This window comes from Ylistrum balloti, unplaced genomic scaffold (genome assembly GCF_031769215.1).
Source record: "Ylistrum balloti isolate Yb309-2 unplaced genomic scaffold, AGI_CSIRO_Ybal_v1 Utg370558, whole genome shotgun sequence".
Taxonomy (NCBI): Eukaryota; Metazoa; Mollusca; class Bivalvia; order Pectinida; family Pectinidae; genus Ylistrum; species Ylistrum balloti.
This window is the reverse complement of record NW_026782351.1, coordinates 208,860-227,951: the sequence shown is the minus strand read 5'-3', so window position 1 is coordinate 227,951 and position 19,092 is coordinate 208,860. Positions and strand designations below refer to the sequence as shown.

Sequence of the window (19,092 nt, the reverse complement as noted above, 5' to 3'; positions counted from 1 at the left end):
AGCCTGATAACGCACGCCAAATAAATAATTACTCCACCCGGAAATATAGTTCCACACTTCAATGGATATTAAACAATTTTTTTGAACATCGCACACCAATTTGTTTGTTACAACAGTTACTCACATTGTAAATGAAATTTGTAAGTAAAGACAAAAGTGGCGAGCTTCTATTTTAAGATACTGAGTCATGTATTCTATTTATCCTCCAACATTCAATGAAAAGCAGACAACTCAAACCTAAACAATTTTGTTGTTCAATGCGTTTACCTAATGTTAACGTTACGCTGAATTTATAATTCAAATACGTTCATTACAAAATCGTCAAACCGCTTTTTTCAAACAACTATTCATATTTCTAAACGTAATATTTATGTAAATTCAGAGGGTAATTGTGGTGAATTACCGCGCGTGATAAAAATATCTTTAATAAATAATGTTTTCAATCACTGTCGAATACAACTAAAATATATCTGGCAGGTGTAATCTGACAATGACAGTGCTAGTTGCAGGATAAAAACCCAAGATGCAGAACTCTTTCGGTACCCAGAAATTTGAATAGTCAATGCATTTAAATCCTTATCAGCATATACCTCGTAAACAATCCTTTTTTATAAACGTAGATTAATCATTCTTTAAATTGTTTGCGAGCGTTTTTTTGGGGGGTATTGTATTGCAACAAGCTGCCACGTGGTCAACTTTAAGACGGAAGTGTAACTTTAGCTGTTTACCAAACAGTACACTTACCGCAGCACGCGATGCGAGTTGCCGACCCATTGAATGGATTAAAAAAAATCAGCGACAAATTATCTTTTCAATTTCGTGTGGAAATAAAAAAATGAAATAGATTTAACAAAGATAAACGTAAATGGTTTAACGCATGCAACCAAAAAATTGTTTTTATAGACTAGTTTCAGCAATTAAGACAGTTAACATTTAAGACAATTACGATATCGGGGAACGTGAACTTTACCCGCCTTGATCCACTGTTGCCAATCAAAATTGCTGTAAAACGAAGGAAAGAAAGAAAATCCTAATGGTTCAAAAACATTTTTAAAAACTCGCTCTTCCCAGCACTGCCTGATTCATATTACGAAAATATTAGAGAACCAATATTAGAAGAAAAAAGTCCCAGTAAACTTCGGACTGTTTATTTACTGTTGAAATGATAACAGTTCACCTCGTCCAGTTCGCCACATTTATCAGAATTATGCATTTACTTAGCGATGATGGCAAACCAAAGTTAAATAATGTTAACATGGATACTGTTTTTTTCCCCACTTCGGCTTGCCATAGGAAATTACCTAACACTGCCATTGACGCACGTCCCATTGGTATCAATTAAGGAATTAACAAATATTTGTTGTCGATTTTTACTATTCCAAATGGACGCCGCCATCTTGTGCATGTATTACCTTGATCACGACCGCGAGCCAGAAAGCAGACGATGCTATAACATAATTTCGACGTAGAACGTTATTTTCTCAACTTCGGATTTCAGTGGTAACACACAGGAAGGGAGGCAACTCTGGTTAATACACTATCTCCCAGTCATTTAGGAGTTACTCTCTGGCCGCAGACGTCAGAGCTGCGCTCATGTTTAATTTCTAAATCGCAAAAATAACAACCCATGTGCGTAGTTGCCAGTCAACGACTTGAAACAAGTAGAAGTCATAAATCAACTTGACTTGCAACAGTTGTCGGACTTTAAAACAAGAAGGGATTTCAAGTGTAGTTCGACTGCCGCCGAGGGCTGCGTGTTTTTCATGAATACTTCCTTCTACACTAGAACTAAGACAAGTAAGGTTAGTTATTTAAGGCAACCAAGTAAATTGTCATTTTTTACGTCTTAATAATTAAGAATGGGGGTGTTGTATAATAATTTATTCTCCATTTATCATATTAATCGGAAAAGATCGCATCTCCACCAGGACCTGTGTCACCAATATGTCGAGGCTTTCGAAAGTAAATCACAAAGTAGCCTATGTTGTAGTTAGTGAAATGGCTATCTTTCTTTTCCAACTAGACTAGCAACCATTCACATTTGAGAAGATCATTAGAAATATTTGACAAAACTCCAAAGAGAAAATTCATTAGAAAAACCACGCCTAGCCTCTTCTAGATTAGGCCTACTTCAGTGCTTAAACTTAGTAAAATGATTAAAACATTGATTTATCAGTGAAAATAAAGAATCTAAAGCATTAAATCAGACTCAGTATACCATTTGACTGGTTCACATGTTGACTCACGGACTTGTGTATTTAAGTCCGTGGTTGACTTTATTTTGTTTATTATTGAAACTACATGTGTATGCCTTATTTACTTTTATCTAATTTTTTTCTTTCAGTTTATTTTAAGGAAAATGATATTTTGAATTTTGCACCAAATTACTGATGATTGTGTTCTGTTCTCAACAAATTTATTTAAAAAGAAATCTTACAGGGATCTTGGCAGCCATCAAAGTCATTTCTCTACATTTTTTTGTTTTTTCATATAATAACATGAAATTTCTAAATTCCTCATAAGAAATAGTAATAATAATCTTAAACTATAAAATCCGAGATTGGCGGCCATTTTGTTTTTCTGATCAGTCCCATCATCAGAGGGGCACATAGTAGTGGGGCAGATTGCTGAAACAATCTTTCACTTTGTGATACAAGCACCATATTTGTCAAAAAAGTGCTTTAGAACCTACTCTCCACTTGAAAATACAGATTGGCCACCAATTTTCAAGATGGCCACCATTCGAAGTGGTTTTAAATGATATTTGAACTATCTATTTTGATTGAATAATCCTATTTTGATGATCTGTACATCAAACTATATGCTTTTGAGTGTGATAAATCCAATTCTGCATTTAGGAAATCAAAATTACTGAATATTATAATGATATTGTGGATTACACTTTGTCAACACATAGGGTACGTAATGTTAACATCCATTCTGTGTTTTACAAACAAAGTGAAGATTTACTTGTTGTTTGAGTTGGGAAACGGCTTGCTGTTGATGTACAGCTTGGATAGGTTCTCCTTTTAGTCCTCACATTTGCAGGCGCACAACTGTGTACACTTCAGGCTGAAGCGATAGCATTTTCTTCGTCTTCGGCATTCAGTCTTGCAGCCGCATTTTGTCAACTGCTCACAAGTTGGGGGAATAGGTGGAAGGGTTGTCAAGAGAACTGGCCACATTTCACTATCTTTTTGCCAGCACCAGTTGGCAGGGCTTTCAGTGTACATTTTGCAACCTGTTGCCTGGCCTCATATGCAGGCAGCTTGGAAGGCAGACCGTTTCACATGCTGAACGACGGATGTGCTTGTCAGTGGAATGGCATCATAAGACCTTTGCTTCTGAGCAAACAAGTCCAGTCTTGCCCCATCAACTTCGCCTGTTGTATTGTGCTTGTCATACAGACGTTGATGTCTGCATCATCTATGCTAGGTAGGTATTGACTGAGCTTTTGAAGACTGGGCTCACCTCAGGGAAAACCTTCCATGCTTGCCATGCAGTTTTTTGCCTTTACCACAGAAACATGACACAACATCACAGCCAGTGAAGGCGTGAAAAAACAACATACCACTGGTTTTTTCTGGGCCAAGATTCACTACCATATCATGAATTTGCCATCACCTAATGGACTGACCCTGGCCAAATTCTACCCAAATAATTTCTAAGCCTGCATCCTGAAGAGTCGCAAAAACACTGATTGCAACAACAAGAATATCTATGTCATATGCCTTAATCAACACAGACTTCATCTACTGATAGGCTGCATGAAGAGCATGTGTGAGCTGATATGTCAAGTACTCGATCATATGGAATACTAAGACCATGGTCATGAAGCAATTCCATGAGATGTCTCTTTCTGGTCTTAGCATAAATAGACATCCCCATGTAGACCGGAAATGGGGTTTTTCTATCGCTGGAATGCCTTTGTGTGGCAGCACCTTCTTTGTACTTGGCAAAGCAGTTGTACTGAAGGAGCTGAGCCATTGCCAGGTCAGTTGTAGCTACTTTAAACCTTAGCTGAGATTATATGTCTGCCCCATGCTCAATTATATATACAAACTGAAGCAAAGCTGGAGGCAGGGAATCATACACTGAAGTCTCAAATATATTGCCCTCAAACTAAGACTTGTGTTTGACCATGTGTCTGCACAATATCTTAGCAGCTTTGGCGACAATGATGGCATCAGTATAGGATGATGCTTCTGACAAGACTGGACCAACGTCTTTTTCAAATGCCAGAAGTATATCTCGCCCTTTCTTGTTGGTATCTCTGCCAAAGCCTCTCTTTTAATCGAGTCCAGTTCACATCAGGTATGTCTTCCCCAAACTGCTCAAGTCTCTCCCTGTAAAGACTAACCAATTCTGCAAGTCGGAACACAATGGGCTCATTACTGTTGTTTTCTGTCACAATGACATAGGTCAGAAGTTCAGAGAACACCAAAGGAAAGGCTTCATTTTCTTGAGATGAATGGAGTTTTTCTTTGATCTCCACTGCAATGTGTGTCCTCTCTCTGTTATACAGGGCTGTTAAGCAAGAGCAGTGGTATTTTAGTTCCGGGGCCACCACATCTCCACCACTCAATAAAGCTAGAAGATTACCATCATTAAGTTTACGAGTGCATTCACTGAGTCTCTCATTTAGCTGCATGGTCATGGATTGTCGCAGCTCTGATGTTGGTTCCATTTATTCACATAAGAAACACCGCTGCACTTCAATGCTAGTCCTTCGCATTTTTGAGTGTTTTGACCAGGATCATTCTGAATTTCAGCTGCTCTGTTAGTGGCATGCTTGAGTTTGCAGCTGCTTAACATTTGGCAACAATTTTGGTGATACTTTGCACAGTTTTGCCTTAATGTATCCTCAATACCACCTCCATCATCCAATCTGGATGGGTCTAACCTGATGGGCAACAGGTTGATTGGCTAAAATTGTGGTATGTTTTTGGCTATCATGGAATAGCCATCAGAACTACACTCATAACAGGTAGGGTGAGACTTCAGCTCCTCTTTCGTATCTGTCTGACAGAGGCAACTTTTCCTCCAGTCTTTTTAGTCACGCAACTCCATGGATTATTGGCGGCTATCTTGTGTTATACAGTTAAAGGCCGAGGGTTTATCCTTTTATCACCCAACCGTATGATACATCAAAGCACATTAAGATATGGGATACAACTAAGTTCAAGCATCTGTGCCCTACACCTAGCCCAATCATTCATACAGTGCTATTTAAGTCCCGTGCGATCTGTACACCATCCAGGTAACTGAAACCCCGTTACCCTTGGCTGGGCTCTCCCGCCCTGGCACATCCTGTCAATTCAGGTGCAGCTATCGAAGTACAATACTACAACTAACTAAACTTCCAGTTGAAGTATATACAGGGGCTTATTAGATAGCATTTAGAGCCAGACCACAGCATTTTAATGAATGAACATGGATGTTGCCCTTCAACTTAATGCAATATCTGTGATCAGACAGCTTATGAAAACACTAATTTTGAGTCACGTAATAGCCGCCATCTTGAAAACGGGCGACCATATTGAATTCAATTGACACCTTTGAGTTTTTCCAGTCAGAATACTTTCATTTTGATGTTTGGGTCATTAACACATATCTGTTAATTCAAGTTCTACTTAAAAAAACATTTTTTTGCATTTGACAAGGCGGCTATCTTGAAAACTGGTGGCCATCTTAGATTTTCAGCTGGTTAACATACTTTTCTTAAAAAGTACATCCTGAACATCATTTGTGCCAAATTTGGTGCTTGTATCACAAAGTGAAAGATTCTTATGGAATATTGTCTTAATCTGCCCCACTATAGAGACTGAAGGGAACCAATATTTGAAGTCTGAGAAAGATCCTCTATTGGTTTTCAAGTAATAGCCTTAACAAACTTTTATAGTCCATATGCAAGTTGGCTACTTTTCGTTTTGATTTTCTGATTAATCCCAGAAACTAAAAAGAGCAACTAGCTATCAAAGGGAATCTTCATATAAAATTTGAGGAAATCCATCCTGTATTTCTCAAGAAATAGTAACATTTAATTTTCATTGACAAAATCCAAAAAGGCTGTCTGTCAGCCATTTTGTTTTTTCTGATCAGTCATGAAATATATGACTGAAAAAATCAAGATGACCATCGTATTTTGCTGGATGCTTGGATAGTGACAGTCTGTAATAAGGGTTAAAGTGATAGTATAGCCTGTTAATGCTTTAAGGAGGGTTTGAGACACACCCATTTCTTTATTTCTATAGCTTTATATCTATTTGTTTATGTTTCAGAGAGGGAAGTCAACTTGTATGGATCGATGACTGGGAGGAGAATGATTATGTTCAAAAGTTACTCCCGAATACATCTGGTGAAATGTTTTGGATAGGTATGTATTCAGGATGTGTTTTCCATACTTAAAAGTGCAGTCAGGGTGTGAACTTTTTAAGGAACTGCATGTGAAAGAAATTAATCCCAACCATAGTGACATTCTGACAGATGCCCACATACAAGTATCAATCATCCTTTTTGACAGAATAACCGCAAGATGTGTAACATGTGAATGTTTAAGCTTTTCCTAGATATTCAATAAGACACGATAAAAAACAGTATTGTATTTTCTTCACTTTAAAAAAGTAAAAATTGTGAAAATACTAAGTCAACTTTATGTGCTTGTGGTAAAATATCGATGATTGCGTACATTTTGTCACAAAATCTTGGAAAGAACCTGCTGCCTTGTGTTAAGATATATTTTTTCCAGTACATGAGTTTCCATAGGTGAAGTGTAATAGGTTTCCTTGTGTATTAAAATGACTGACCAACTCTCAAGGTTACTAGAAGGATTTAATTACGAATTGAAATATTTAAGAGCTTGTTCTTAAGTAAAATTCATGCTTCATTTCCAGTAATGAATATTTGAACTCAAAAGTACTATCAAAAGATTGAAGAGCAAGAACTCAACATATGTAATTTTTGCTTACTCTCAATTAATGTTAGCCAGTTTAATAATCACCATGCTATCATATATTGAAAATTACTCTTTGGCAAAATTTTCAAGCTTTAAACTTTTCGACAATATGAACCAATCACATTCATGCTAGATTACAATTTACTTAATAATGTCACTCATCAAGTGACATATTCCTTATACAACATTATTTTTGTATTCACTTCCTACATGTACTGTTTAGTGACAAGAAGGAATCGAAACATGTTGCAGGATTACACCAGACAGATAATGATTGGAGATGGACTGGAAGTTCAAGTGTGTATGATACTAAATATGGCTTTTGGGAACCACAGCAGCCAGAAGGAAATGCAAAGTGTGTAGCTGGTATGGTAAATGGAAATTGGAAATTGGAACCATGTCAGCAAATGTTGCCCTTCATTTGTAAGACAACGGCATATCCTCAAGGTAAAATTAATGTTAATGAAAGTATTTAGTCATGGACGTAATCACGCTTTTAAAACTTCTTATGCTGTATATCCATGACATTAAGGGTACCTTTCTCATTAAGTTATATCGGCATTGGAAAGCAGGCACAAATATTTTGTTTTGCTTTTGTTACTCTTTTTTTTCCCATTGATATCATTTTCATATTGATGATGCTTTCAGTTAGAAAACACATATATATTATATTATGTTATATTCAAATGTTGAAATAGATATGCCATAAAAAGCGTAATATTGATATTATGGATAGGTGTATCATACAGGTGTGATATTAACATAATAGATAGTTGTTAATACATGTGTTTTATTGACATGATGGATAGGTGCAAATCTTACTGGTGTGATATTGACATAATGGAAAGGTGTATCATACATGTATAATATTAACATGATGGTTAGGTGTATCATACAGGTATAATATTGATATGATGGTTAGGTATATCATACAGGTATGATATTGACATGATGGATAGGTGTATGATACAGGTGTTTTATTGACATGATGGATAGGTGTATCATACAGGTATAATATTGACATAATGGATAGGTGTATCATATAGGTGATTTATTGACATGATGGATAGGTGTATCATACAGGTATAATATTGACATAATGGATAGGCGTATGATACAGGTGTTTTATTGACATGATGGATAGTTGTTTAATACATGTGTTTTATTGACATGATGAATAGGTGTATCATACAGGTATAATATTGACATGATGGCTAGGTGTATCATACAGGTATAATATTGACATGATGGATAGTTGTTTAATACATGTGTTTTATTGACATGATGGATAGGTGTATCATACAGGTATAATATTGACATGATGGTTAGGTGTAACATACAGGTGTTTTATTGACATGATGGATAAGTGTATCATACAGGTATAATATTGACATGATGGTTAGATGTATCATACAGGTATAATATTGACATGATGGATAGGTGTATGATACAGGTGTTTTATTGACATGATGGTTAGGTGTATGATACAGGTGTTTTATTGACATGATGGATAGGTGTATCATACAGGTATAATATTGACATGATGGTTAGGTGTAACATACAGGTATAATATTGACATGATGGATAGGTGTATGATACAGGTGTTTTATTGACATGATGGTTAGGTGTATCATACAGGTATAATATTGACATGATGGATAGGTGTATGATACAGGTGTTTTATTGACATGATGGTTAGGTGTATCATACAGGTATAATATTGACATGATGGATAGGTGTATGATACAGGTGATTTATTGACATGATGGATAGTTGTTTAATACATGTGTTTTATTGACATGATGGATAGGTGCAAATCTTACAGGTGTGATATTGACATAATGGATAGGTGTATCATACAGGTATAATATTAACATGATGGTTAGGTGTATCATACAGGTATAATATTGATATGATGGTTAGGTATATCATACAGGTATAATATTGACATGATGGATAGGTGTATCATACAGGTGTTTTATTGACATGATGGATAGGTGTATCATACAGGTATGATATTGATATGATGGTTAGGTATATCATACAGGTATAATATTTACATGATGGTTAGGTGTATAACACAGGTATAATATTGATATGATGGTCATATATGATAGTTTGGAGTTAAAACAACAACAAAAAAAGAAAATTCAAATGTTTTAATTATCTTCCATACCTGCTGGCATTACGGTGAATCTAATTCTTTTTTTGTTTTCCGTCGTTCGAATAGTGACGGTCTTACTATTAGTCGGGGCTATAGTAGTGTCTGAATTTCTGCCTCATTTTGATGATGTATCCCTGGAATTCAATGAGTTTGGAAGTTTTTGGGCGATTGTTGTTCTGTTCTTAAATCGGACAGCCCATCCCACCGATGGCTAAAGTTGGTGACCCTATGACCTCTCTTGATCTGCATGGCCCGCACACGCAGTTCTGTTGTTCTGGCAGTGACGCCGGCATCTCGGCGATCGCATACAAAGTTGAACAGCTCTTTCTTCATCTCTGGGTGTTTCGCTGTCGCACCTATGTCAGCCCTTCTGGTCAGTGGTTGGGACTTTAGACCGTCTTTTTTTTCTTCCGTGCCTTGATATTTCACTCTGGAATGTCGAAGTGGCGACCGGCGGCACGAAACTCAAGTCTCTAGGCATAGTCAATGGCGTCCAGTTTTTTCTTTCCCCATGTCGAAGTCGGTGTAAACAATCTATACCTTCGGATACTGCGGTAGGTACAGATATGGGGACAATGTAGGATTGAAACTTTTCAGACAGTTAAAACAACATCGTTTTCTGATCAAGAGCACGCGTTCAGCCCAAGCCGGGTGTCGTCAATCTCCTCATACTCAATGTGTTTGTTACCTGTTAAGAACCGTTAATTATCCAATTAGCCAAGCCTTTCATGCTTGTTAAGTCGGGTACCTGTGTGAATTTGTTAACATAAGGTAATTAAATATGTTAAGGTCATGATGATTGTGGTTTCCTAATTATCAATGGATTTTTTTTTTGAATCCGACCCAAAAAAAGTACCTGCACACTATACCCGAGTGCGCACTATACCCGCAAATTTATGGTAGGTATATCATACAGGTAAAATATTGACATGATGGATAGGTGTATCATACAGGTTTGATATTTATACATTTACTTGCAGGTTCATTTAAATGTAGTAAAGGACCAGCTATCAGTAGCATGCATCAATGTGATGGATGTAAGGACTGTGAAGACGGATCTGATGAGTTACAATGTGATAGAGGTAAGTTGTTTTTAGTGACCTGGTACATTGGATTGATTATCAATGCAAATACAGTTGAAACTTGATATCTCGAAATTCAAGTGACTGTTGAAAATATTTTGACTTATCCAATTTTCAACTCAAGCTGAGTGAATAAATAAGGTTGACGATATCAGTTTCCTGACATTGATTATGGTTGAAGGAAGTAGGGCTACGACAGCACGCAAACAGCATAGTTTAATCTGATATTTGAAATTGCAGAAAATAAACAAACAAATTTATCCTAATTTCTCCTTTTATTGTTTATTCATCCAAATTACAAAACATGTAATGACAACTCCAGTCATATGCAATTGTACTCACGTCGTTCCGTCACACACACGTGTACAATACCCTTACTGACCAAGCACATATACATCATATATTTTATTTACTTTTGATATGCTACGAAAAATGATGTATGAATCCACAGATCATATCAATATGACTTTACTATGAAAGGTTTTACCTGTTACAGAAAACATTGTACAACACTAGACTTAACAAATCATACACAGATATAGACTCTATCAATGAAAAATACTTTCAGCACTTCATTGTCCAAGCACTAAATCTCACAAAGTGTCCGATCTTAGTCCTTTAGTTAACAAACTCAAAATTAGTTCCTTTTGGAGTTATGGGGATCAGGTTTCGTCAAAAGTTCGTACTGGTTTGACGGTTTCGCGTTTATCGTTTCGAAAGATGCACATCACCAAGCTAAATGTTTACATGTTTTGTGTACATGCATTACTTTTTTAATGTACAGGTAAGTCACATCTATAGAATGGTGACACTAATTAAGAAGGCAACCCTTAATTGGATAGCTGTTAGCTTAATCGCCAGTTTTGTGTGAACAATGGACCGAGACGCCATAATTAGCCATGTGTTACGCACAGGTGACTTTCTACTCCGTGTATGTTGACCGATTACATCAGAAGACATGCCAAAGTTTTGACAGAAAATTTATTTCCAAACAACGAATTACTTTTCCCTTGCTTTACAATTGAAGAGACTGAAAAATCACTTTGACTCAAATGAAATTGCGACTCAATGAAATTAGAGTCATCTGAACTAAGATTACAAAGTTATAGAAGGGATAAAATCGGGACTTGAAAATTATTTCGAATCAACTGGAATTTCAACTCAAGCGATTTTGAGACGAGTTTCAACTGTATGTCATTTCTCATCAAAGTGTATAAATGAGTGTTTTATTTGGAAGTAGTGTTACTACATGTAGTTTAAGGTGTTCAGCATACAAACAGGTGACTGCCATGGAGATACATTTATAGAATGTAGTATGTAATGAAAACTTGACATAAGGTTATGCATGTTGTTAGGAAGTTAGAGGTTTGGAAATTTAGAGGTGACTCATTGTCATATACATGAAGGTAGTTAGAGCAATTCTCAGTTGGGCTTGTACAGAGTATAGATAACTTTGTCATTGTTACACAGGAGCAGGTGTACTGTTCCTTCACAGGTAGCAAGTGTGCTGTATGGCTACTGTAGAGCAGGTGCAGTTTAAAGGCAGTGTGCTGAGTGTATAGTGCTGGTACCTAAGGAGAGATGATCGCCTTCATCCAATATTAGGGTCAAGCAGATAGTTGTACAGATGTTGTTTGAGCTTTATAGGACCTTGGCAAATAGCATATCATTGCTTCCTTGTTTTTATACTGTATATATTTGTTCCCGGAGGTTCTCCAACATAAATCATTTGTATAAAGTATTGATTACTTAGCTGATTGAGTTAGGGTTTCATGGTAGGGGTATTTCAACATAGTGTTGATGGCTACTACAAAAGTGCCAAACACATTTTGTTAATGCTCACTATCAGTGTATGCACAGCATATCCTGGGAGACACTTGGGTTAGACAATATAGATGCCGACTACTGTATATGTTACATGTAAATGTATATATAAATTTTGATTGATGTAACTCTGGATTTTTTTTCTTATTGTTTCAGCTCCTCAGTGTAACTGGTACAGCACAAGGCAAAGTGGCACACAGATGATTAGCTACCAAAGGAGTAAAACATGCTTGTACACTCTGAAAGTGGACATAGGGCAAAGGATCATGCTTACGGTTAGCATCAGAAAAACTTACTTGTTATGACACTTAAACATAAGTGGTAGAGGATATTTGATGGTTTACATTGACTCTAAAAAAAAAATTTCATAATTTTTGACATCTATTTGTACAGGAATTACATTTGAGTCATCAGCATTCAAAAGCACAGTTAAGAATGATATATTTTTTGTTACTTCTAGCTTTCTTCACTAATACCTGTTGAACTGCGTGCTGACTCCTTGAAAGTGTTCTCTGGTGGTAATACTCTGTCTGAGAGTTATGAAATAGGCTCTGTAACAGGTTTCCTCAGTCAAGGACAGAGATTCATTTCCGGCAACAATTACATAATCGTGAGAATCACAACTGACAGTTCAGTAGAAGGCCAACCTATCACCATGAGCTGGACCAATGGTAGGTGGTTCTTGCAATTTCATATTGAGCATTATGCATAACCAGGGATCGACACTAACGGTAGCCCGTGGCTACTGAATATTTTGGAGGGCTATCAATGGTTTCAAAATCAGTAGTCCGTCTGGCTACTTCAATATTTTGTGAACTTCTTTCCGTTTTACATAGTTCAACTGTCATAAACAAGACATTATTGGTCAAATTTTCATTTCTGGTTGCACAATCACTTGAACGTTTGTTTTGTATTGTCATTCTCTATTAATCAAGCGTTATGAAAATTCCGTCTTTGTGCGTTTGAAATCATTTTCGAAAGGTACTTGAAAAATTCAAGCGTGATTTTGATTGTGATTTTAATCAAAATGTTGATGTTATTGAGGTGGCTGGATCAGCCAGTCCCTCCTAAAAAAAAGCTGAAAACAACAGACAAAAAGGTTGCGCAGGAAGAGTATGAGCACAATAGATACGAATGGAAGTTCCAAAGCAGTTGGCTGAAATCATTCTCGAGGCTACGTTTTGAGAATGACGAAATGCACTGTGAAATTTGTTGTCAGCTGATAGTCATACAGACTAAGACAGCATATAATAAAATTGCTTTGTAATTTCTTTACTAACTGTGCTAGTGCAGCAGGGCTACCAGACATTTGGAAGGGCTACTGCAATCAAGTAATTGGTAGCCCTTCGGGTTACTGCCTTCAAAATGTTAGTGTCAACCCCAGATAACACAGTATTATTGCAGTGTTGAAACTGATTCAACTATTCATTGATGTGGATTTTGATGTCTTGTTTATTAGTGCCCTATGCATTATCAGGTGAAAGTCTGAGGTGTATGGTATGATGCTTTTTCCCATGTTGTACAGTCCTAACATTATCTTAATATTTTATTTTGCTACTTCTCATCATTAGACACAGAATCATCAACAAAATATACATTGTTTTTTATGCTGTTAGTACCATATCTAAATGTGTCAATTTGTATTTTCTAGTTAATATAAAAGGATGATACATTAGAATTCTTTATCAATTATTTCTTGTTAATACAACAGGGTGTCCAGTCATTAATGCTAAATGAATATTTCTTGGGAGGGGGATAACTCTTTCACATATAGAATGTGTAAAAGTATGATATTAGCCTTAGTTAAATCCAAAGCCAGCTGAACGATGTATCTGATGATTTACAGTATCACAAGGCATAAATATTTACCCATCTTTACCAGTTTCCTTAGAAATTCCTTGCTAGCTGAACAATTTATCTAATAAAATATAGTTACACACTTTTCATAAATTGCCTCTGAAAACCTTAGCTAGCTGAACAATGTATCTGATAAATGTAGTTACACACATTTTATCTGTAGCCTTAGAAATCCTTAGCTAGCTGAACAATGTATCTGATAAATGTAGTTACACACATTTTATCTGTAGCCTTAGAAATCCTTAGCTAGCTGAACAATGTATCTGATAAATGTAGTTACACACATTTTATCTGTAGCCTTAGAAATCCTTAGCTAGCTGAACAATGTATCTGATAAATGTAGTTACACACATTTTATCTGTAGTCTTAGAAATCCTTAGCTAGCTGAACAATGTATCTGATAAATGTAGTTACACACATTTTATCTGTAGTCGTAGAAATCCTTAGCTAGCTGAACAGTGTATCTGATAAAATACTTTTACAAGCTTTTTATATATTGCCTCTGAAATGCTTAGCCAGCTGAATAATTTATCTGAAAGAATACAGCTAGTCACTTATACCAATTGACTAAAAAATCCTAAGGTAGCTGAACAGTGTCTCTGATGAAATACTGTTGTATTTTCAGCTGTCCCTGATGTCTTTAATTCAGCACGCATGTTGTCTGCTCCATCATATTTTGTAACATTGCAATCTCCCTTCTATGGTGAAATGTTGCCTGCAGATTTGGCAATGGCCTGGGACATCACTGCATTGACAGAAGGACAAGTTATCACAGTTATGGTAAGAAGCATGGTTGAAAACTTTTGCTGTTTGCTTGCATTGATATTGAACATCGATATCAAATACAAATGTAATACACCTGCTTGTAGTTATTGACATCCAAGATATTTACCAAGGACATACTGTATATTGAGAATGTTTTGCAAATATCTAATTTTTGTGAAATTAGCAACCCTTTCAAAATCGCAAATGGCATAAAAATGCAAAATGAGCATTTTTCCTATTTTATTGTAAGTGTCTGAGTAATGCGTATATAGAGTTGGCATACCTCCATGCACCTGAACACTTTCTAGTCACAAATACTTCTATGATAAATCTCTTATCTTCATATGACTGTTCAGTTAGATCTATGGTAGAAGGTAAAACCTACACTGGTATTTATGTAAGCTTTATGATGCCCATTCTGAGGTATTCATATACTTAAAAAGTGGTCTTTCAAATTTCTGAGACAAAGAAATCGCAAAAATTGAAATATGCAAAAACTGCAAAAGGTACTTTTTGGGGATTTTGGCAAAAAAATAACATTGCAAATATATCCTGATATACAGTACATGTATCTCTTTCAGCCATATTTGATATGTTAAGTACATATGAATGTACACAAATGACCTAGCTACATTTATTATGAGCTTGATCAACAAATTTAAACATGTATTCTAATTTTACAATTATTGTAATTGGTGAGGATACTTTATTTTCATTTGCTTACTGGTATCTGTGTGCCAACTACCCCAAAATGTTCAGTGATCATTTGGTTTGTATACATTGTAACCTGTCAATCTCATCAATATACATTACTACAACATTGTTTTTTATAAGTGATATACTGTAGAAATCTGCAAACATACCTATATAAATTGTTTTGCTGCAAAATTGCTAGTTTGGTATAAAGTTTAATGAAATTTTCATTTTTCCATTTCAGTTTGATATGGTTGATTTGGAAAGTAGAAGCTCCTTGGAGTTATATGATGGTGGAAATATGTATGATGCAGTCTTATCTGGTATTCGCTCCATTCCCGATCCAGCTATGTATATTTCATATAGCAGGACTATCAGAATTAAATTGTCTACCTATGCTGCTTACCAAAGTAGTTCTAATGGCTTCTCTATCAGATATATGGAGGGTAAGTTGTTTTTAAAAGTTACGATTTTCTTGCAAATATATGTGTTTATGATAATTTTCTTACAGTTAAGTACATCATTGTACTTTATACTCATACATACAATATGCTTTTGTTTTGTGAAATATCTGAAAGGTAGAATATCTCTATATTTCAAAATTCATTGTACAGCTGTCATCTCAAAGAACTCGTAGGTAAAAAATAAGTATAGATGTAGTTGGTTGTCACTATTGAATTGTGATTTTACTTACTGATGATAATGTTATTCACACTAAAATCTTTTATCACCAGCCATATTTTCTAATTTCAGGATGTCAGAACACCATTACTCCAGCTAATTACGGGACAATTTTGACACCCGGTTTTAAGACCGGGTATTATCCTCGTGGTGTTTCTTGTAGTTGGACAATTTTAGCTCCAGCATCAAAGAAATTGACGCTGAGAAAAGAATCATTCAACATTGTTGCAAATGTTGACTACATGAAGGTAAGGGGTGAAGTTGAAGAAACATTAGTTTTGGTGTATTTGTGGTGGGAGAAGGAAGAGAAACATCATTTATGATGTATTTTGGGTGGGGTGAAGTTGAAGAAACATCAGTTTTGGTGTATTTGTGGTGGGAGAAGGAAGAGAAACATCATTTATGATGTATTTTGGGTGGGGTGAAGTTGAAGAAACATCAGTTTTGGTGTATTTGTGGTGGGAGAAGGAAGAGAAACATCATTTATGATGTATTTTGGGTGGGGTGAAGTTGAAGAAACATCAGTTTTGGTGTATTTGTGGTGGGAGAAGGAAGAGAAACATCATTTGTGATGTATTTTGGGTGGGGTGAAGTTGAAGAAACATCAGTTTTGGTGTATTTGTGGTGGGAGGAGGGGGATAAACATCATTTATGATGTATTTTGGGTGGGGTGAAGTTAAAGAAACATCAGTTTTGGTGTATTTGTGGTGGGAGAAGGAAGAGAAACATCATTTGTGATGTATTTTGGGTGGGGTGAAGTTGAAGAAACATCAGTTTTGGTGTATTTGTGGTGGGAGAAGGGGGATAAACATCATTTATGATGTATTTTGGGTGGGGTGAAGTTGAAGAAACATCAGTTTTGGTGTATTTGTGGTGGGAGAAGGAAGAGAAACATCATTTATGATGTATTTTGGGTGGGGTGAAGTTGAAGAAACATCAGTTTTGGTGTATTTGTGGTGGGAGAAGGAAGAGAAACATCATTTATGATGTATTTTGGGTGGGGTGAAGTTGAAGAAACATCAGTTTTGGTGTATTTGTGGTGGGAGAAGGGGGATAAACATCATTTATGATGTATTTTGGGTGGGGTGAAGTTGAAGAAACATCAGTTTTGGTGTATTTGTGGTGGAAGAAGGGGGATAAACATCATTTATGATATATTTTGGGTGGGGTGAAGTTGAAGAAACATCAGTTTTGGTGTATTTGTGGTGGGAGAAGGGGGATAAACATCATTTGTGATGTATTTTGGGTGGGGTGAAGTTGAAGAAACATCAGTTTTGGTGTATTTGTGGTGGGAGAAGGGGGATGAACATCATTTATGATGTATTTTGGGTGGGGTGAAGTTGAAGAAACATCAGTTTTGGTGTATTTGTGGTGGGAGAAGGGGGATAAACATCATTTGTGATGTATTTTGGGTGGGGTGAAGTTGAAGAAACATCAGTTTTGGTGTATTTGTGGTGGGAGAAGGGGGATGAACATCATTTATGATGTATTTTGGGTGGGGTGAAGTTGAAGAAACATCAGTTTTGGTGAATTTTGCTTGATGAAACAGGATAAAGAGATGAGACATCATTACAAGTAATTCTTGTGTACAATGAATGGACTGCCTAGATCAATTTCTGTGATGGCTGGTATTTGTACATATTTATAGTTAATGCTAAGTTTATCACTTCTTAAGTAAGATATTATCTCCCATATACACTACAAAGTCATTAATTAAAGATTAATTATATCATTGGGTTTTAAATTGGAAAGGAAATTTTTCTCATATGGTATCGGATATCTGTTAGTAATCTATCAATTAGTTATTTTTTACAATTAAAAACTACTTTCTACTGCGTAATCCTGAAACAGATTTTTGACCATGACAGCTTTTAGTAAGAATGAAGGATTTTTTGACATGTCTTTTGTTGGAGCAATGTTGTATTAAGTAAACTCTACATGTAATTGTGAAGATACTTGTATAATCTGTATATAGTAATATTTATGATATATTTTATTGAAATTGATTGATGGTAAAACTTAATATGATGTGACTAACAAATCTGTTTGCAATTATGGTTATTTTCATTGTGTTGTTCATGTGTTAAATTTTAATAATTACATGATTTTTATTATTTCAGGTTTACAACAATACTAACACTCCTGTCCATACAGGTAGTGGCTACACAGGTGATATCAATAGTCCATTGGTCATCACTTCAGACACTGGATATATAAAGGTTGAGTTTATATCTGACAAAGTGAGAACAGGAAATGGTTTCAAGCTGACCTATTCCATCGGTATGTTCCTTTGTAATTCTTTTAGGCTAAGGTAATTTATATTCTTTAGCTAAGTATACCAATATTTTTAGGTCATCTTACCTGAAGGGTCAGGATTACCTATAGCCATTGTGTTTCATCAGTTGTCATGTGCCGTGTGCCCTGCGCCATCCATTGTGCATAAACTTTCCATTCAAATGACTTCTTCTCAATAACCAAAAGGCCGAGGGTTCTTCTATTTGGTCTGTAGCATAATGGGATAAAGAACTACCTAGTTTGTCAAAATTAATTACCTTGACCCACTTTCAAGGTCAAAGGGGTCAAGTGTGTTGAAATGTTTAAAAGACTTTTTTCTCAATGACCAAATGGCACAATGATATTGCACACCTGTAGCATGCAGGACTTATGGGCTACCAAGTTTGCTCATATGATTGACCTTGATCCAATTTCAAGGTCACAGACACAAAATTTAAAAAAAAAGTTTAAACAACTTCTCAATAATCAAACTGCCCATGGTGCTGCTATTGGGCCTGTGGCATGCATGGATGAAGGGTTAACAATTTTGTTCATATGATTGACCTTGTCCAGTTTTAAAGGTGACCGGGTCAAATTCTTGCCTAATTGATGCCTAATGTTTCTTGCCATTGACTAGACCCTGAAGCCTGTTCTGCCTAAACATCTTCCACTTCTTAAATCTCTGTTATCATTAAGTTGGGTGTATTGCTTGATGGCATATGACATCAAACACAAAAGGAATTTGAAAAAGTTTATTCTTATGGAAGGAAAAATCTGTTTTGTTTCATTCTAAAATT

At 35.9% G+C, this 19,092-nt stretch overlaps 1 protein-coding gene across 1 annotated transcript in view; it reads left to right on the top strand.

Moving 5' to 3' along the window:
- The window catches only part of LOC132556308 (cubilin-like), a 29,741-nt gene that overhangs the window by 9,585 nt on the left and 1,064 nt on the right, over positions 1-19,092 (top strand). The window contains exons 4-12 of the mRNA XM_060220690.1: positions 6,282-6,376; positions 7,208-7,402; positions 10,100-10,201; positions 12,182-12,300; positions 12,486-12,696; positions 14,508-14,662; positions 15,585-15,786; positions 16,094-16,269; positions 18,142-18,301. Of these exons, the coding sequence (XP_060076673.1) occupies positions 6,282-6,376; positions 7,208-7,402; positions 10,100-10,201; positions 12,182-12,300; positions 12,486-12,696; positions 14,508-14,662; positions 15,585-15,786; positions 16,094-16,269; positions 18,142-18,301 (1,415 nt within the window). The remainder of the gene's footprint in view (positions 1-6,281; positions 6,377-7,207; positions 7,403-10,099; positions 10,202-12,181; positions 12,301-12,485; positions 12,697-14,507; positions 14,663-15,584; positions 15,787-16,093; positions 16,270-18,141; positions 18,302-19,092) is intronic.